Source organism: Myotis davidii, unplaced genomic scaffold, assembly GCF_000327345.1.
Source record: "Myotis davidii unplaced genomic scaffold, ASM32734v1 scaffold1241, whole genome shotgun sequence".
In the NCBI taxonomy this organism is placed as follows: Eukaryota; Metazoa; Chordata; class Mammalia; order Chiroptera; family Vespertilionidae; genus Myotis; species Myotis davidii.
The window spans coordinates 165,243-169,515 of NW_006291022.1; the positions used below are offsets into that span (position 1 = coordinate 165,243).

The 4,273-nt window shown below is 42.2% G+C and overlaps 1 protein-coding gene across 1 annotated transcript in view; it reads left to right on the forward strand.

The window, feature by feature from the left end:
- TIMM8A (translocase of inner mitochondrial membrane 8 homolog A (yeast)) overlaps window positions 1–3,842 on the forward strand; it is a 4,082-nt gene extending 240 nt beyond the window's left edge. The window contains exons 2-3 of the mRNA XM_006764277.2: window positions 7–128; window positions 1,602–3,842. Of these exons, the coding sequence (XP_006764340.1) occupies window positions 7–128; window positions 1,602–1,763 (284 nt within the window). The 3' untranslated portion in view covers window positions 1,764–3,842. The remainder of the gene's footprint in view (window positions 1–6; window positions 129–1,601) is intronic.
- Window positions 3,843–4,273: the final 431 nt, after the last annotated feature.

Here is a 4,273-nt window from a genome sequence, read left to right on the forward strand (position 1 = left end):
ATTCCTCTTCGAATTCCTCCGCGGCGGGTTTGGGCTCAGTGGACCCGCAGCTGCAGCACTTCATCGAGGTGGAGACTCAGAAGCAGCGCTTCCAGCAGCTGGTGCACCAGATGACGGAACTTTGTTGGGTGAGGAGCCTGGGGCTGGGACCTGGCCACCTTACCTACTTTCCCCTTGTCCTTGCCCCGTGGGACTCGCCGCGATGTCCGGAATTCGGGGAGGGGGAGCACCCGACAGCACCCCTTGGTTTCCTTATATTCCACGGGCCGAGCCGGATGGGAGAAAAAGTGACTCCGCTTTTTAGGGGACTGTCACCCCGGACCTAGGCTTTGTTGGTGCGAAGAACCGGGTATCATAGAAGACTTATGCCACCGTTCCAACCAGCACTTTAGGCCAGCAAGACTGATGACAGCCCCTCCATACTGGGGTCTTATTTTTGGAACCTCGAGTCCTGTTCCAGGGTTTACCTTGATTACCCAGTTTCTCTAACCGTCCTCTGTGAGAAATGAATGACTCTAGCCCACTACCTATAAAAGTGGTGTAATCTCTACACACTTACTTGCCCCTTTTCTTGAATTGTTGTGTAATACCAAGCCGTTTTGGGTCTGAAGGTTGAGGAATTGAATATGTCCTGTGAGGGGACTTTGGCAAAAGGGTGAAGGCATTTGCGCCTTGGGATCAAACTGTTCTCTGGCTGCCAACAACAGTGTAACTGCCCAGCCCTGATATACAAAATCCATAGACTTCAGAGGCCAAGGGTAATATTTCGAAAGCAGAGGTTTTGAGGCTTGTGTACAGAGCATAGAATAATGACCAAATTCATTTGAACTGCATAACTTGAACTATATACACTCAACGGTTTCCGTAGTCCTTTTCCCATAAACTTGCGGTATTGTTGGACTCTGACCCTTGACAAATGCTTACCTAACTCCTGTCTGCCTTGGAGCAGTGCTTTGATTCTTTTAAAAAAAATGTGATTCATTATATTTGGTCCAGTGTTGGGTATGATTAAGTACTCCTCCAAGACTCTGCAAGTTTTAGGAAAATTCATGCAATTTACTATTCATATTGGACTCAAGAATCTCTGGCTTAAGTAGACAAGGTTACAGAATCTCAGGTCATAGACCTTTTTTTCCCTTTGGTAGGTTTTTTTATGGTGTCTTGCTGCAATGATTTATCCTTTTACCCTTTTATTCTGCAGTAAATTAAAGGCATTTAATACAGTTGGCATTGTGGAGTTATAACCAAATTCAGTGAAGGATTAATTAACTTCTATTTTACCATTTTTCTAGTTTTGTAATAATCTCAGCTCTACAATTTTATGGTACTATGATGTTAGGCAAAATATCTCTGTGCTACAGTTCCCCTCTTTATAATGCGAGGATTAATAATAATAGTATCTATTCTGTAGGGTTATAAGAATTTGATGTAAGGCTGTAGAAAATTTCTCACCACAAAGTAAGCTGTTGCCAAATGTGAACTATTATTAACACATCAGATACTGTTTTAGGTGAAGTGTTTCCTTTAAACAACAAGAAGTTAGTCCCCTTTCCTTTTTTCCCAAGTTCCCTTTGTGATTCTTATCTTGTCCTCCTGACCAGGAGAAGTGCATGGACAAGCCTGGGCCAAAGTTGGACAGTCGGGCTGAGGCCTGTTTTGTGAACTGCGTTGAACGCTTCATTGATACAAGCCAATTCATCTTGAATCGACTGGAACAGACCCAGAAATCCAAGCCAGTCTTCTCAGAAAGCCTTTCTGACTGATTTCAGCATTACCTTTTTGGAAAAAGGAAGGTAGTTCAAGAGTGGTTGAAGAAAAGGCTGCAGGGGGATTGGCTCCCACCTTTGGCACTCTGGAAGCATCTGGTCATCTGAGAATGAACAAAGACCAATATTTTTGTGTGTTTGGGGCTTGAGGGTTATATGTGTATTTGGTTGTGCTTTTTTAATGTTAATCTTGTGAAAACAATTGGCAGATGAATGGAAAACCTTCTTAGATGCATATTACTGTATGTGGGACTATGTTTTTCTGAACGTCCCATTAACTGCTTTGTATAATTTGGATAGTGGAACTGCTTTTTATAATTTGATAGTGGGACCACATGGATAAAATCTATCATTAGTGGATTCATTTCAGATGCGTAGGGACATTGATACCCATCTTGGTGTCTGAGAAAGGGTGGCAATGGGAGAAGAGTTATTTGGTACTTAACTAGTGTTTTGACCATCAGTGCTGGGAAAAAAATCTATAGAATATTCATATAATATAATTCAGCTTTCTAAATTATCTCCCTTCCTTATACTGTGATTTACTTAAGTATCTATATAAAGTATGGTCTTGAGGTAGGTAGTACAGGCAGCCTGAGCATCTAGAGGCCTTTAGTTATAAAGGAATCTAGCCAGTGAACATAATTCTCATTACTAAAGTGCCACGAGGGAGAATTTAACTGATCCTGTATATCAGGGTCAAAGAAAATCAAAGATGGGCCTAAATAAGTTGTAAAGATTTAGGCCTGTCAAAAACTAACAGCAGTTTCATGTAGAGGTGCATGTCTAATGTCAATCAATCAGTATAGATTCTATTTACTGCAGTTTTTTTGGTCATTGAAATAAAAGCTTCTACAAGATTCAACTGTGTGATTGAGAAGGCTTTCTGTTCAGGTTTTCGCCTGCACTCTGGAGAGATTGGGTATGTACTGGTTCCAAGACTGGTTTCAGTCTGGATACCTGCTCTGTGTAAGTTATAGCACAGTAGTCCAGGAATCCCTGACCTTTTTGTGGAAAAAAAATAGAGAACCTTGAGGAGAAATGGGGAGGGAAAGAATTCAGTGCTGGCAGTCAATTCCCTGAGTGTAGTAGAAGAGGTTATATTGATTGGATTCCCCTCCTCTTACTTCAAATCCTAGTAGATTGGAGTCTAGTTGGAACTACTTGTTTGGTGCCTCTAGTGCAAATCCATGACAGTTGGGGAAATAATATATTTCTAGAAGCCTCAAGTCCTTTTAGCTTTCCTGCTTATAGGCATAACAAGGAATTTGAAAATTTTCTGATTAAAACAATTCAACAAACATCGAAGTGCTCACTTTGTGCCCGGAATTCAGCAGTGCACAAAAGCAAAGTCCCTGTCCATGTGGAACTTATGTTCTAGTGAGGGGAGATAGGCAATAAACACATAAATATATCAATTATTGAGTGCTATGGAGAAAAAGCAGAGTAACGGTGTTGGGGAATGTCCATGGGGTGTTGAAATTTGAGATAAGATGGTTAGAGAAAGCCTCATTGGGACAATGGCATTTCCGCAGAGACTTGCATGAATTAAGTGTCCAAGCCATGTAGGCTTCTAGGAGAAAAACATTTTAGGTAGAAGTGATACAAGTCCAAAAGCCCCAGAGTGGGAGCTGCATGCGGTAAAGCTAAGGTAGAACAGTGGTCAGTATGGCTGGGGTGAAGTAAGGAGAATGGTAAGAAAATCTGAGATATTCTTGAAATGGATTGGGGCTGGGAGGTGGGGCAGGGATGTGCAGTGATCATGTAGGGTATTGTAGGCTCTTGCAAGAACTTGGATTTTACCCAGCAAGATGGGGAGCCATTTGGGGATTTTAAGCAGAAAAGTGATGTGATTTAACTTAAGATTTAGGAGGGTCTGGCTGCTGTGTGGAGAACATGTACATGGGAAAGAAATAGCAGCAGCAAAGTAGTAAGAATAATGCCATTTTGAGGTCCAGAAAATATCAGGTTCTTAGGGTAGTTACCTGCCATACACTTTGTGTCAATATGCTCCTACAAAATTTAGCGTGTTCATGTAAAACCTCAGGTCATAAAGAAAAGGTCCTTTTGTTATTTTCTTCTTATTCATTCTTCCTTATTCTTTTTACTAGAGGACCGGTACATGACATTTGTGCACGGGGGCGGGGCAAGATGTCCTTCAGCCCAGCCTGCACCCTCTCCAATCTGGGACCCCTTGGGGGATGTCCAACTGCTGGTTTAGGCCCAATCCCACAGTCAGACATCTCTCTCACAATCTGGGACTGCTGGCTACCAACCGCTAGCCTGCCTGCCTGTCTGATTGCCCCTAATTGCTTCTGCCTACCAGCCTGACCACTCCCTAACCCAGGGGTGGGCAAACTTTTTGACTCGAGGGCCACAATGGTTTCTTAAACTGGACCGGAGGGCCAGAACGAAAGCATGGATGGAGTGTTTGTGTGAACAATATAAATTCAAAGTAAACATCATTACATAAAAGGGCACGGTCTTTTTTTTTTTTATTTTTTATC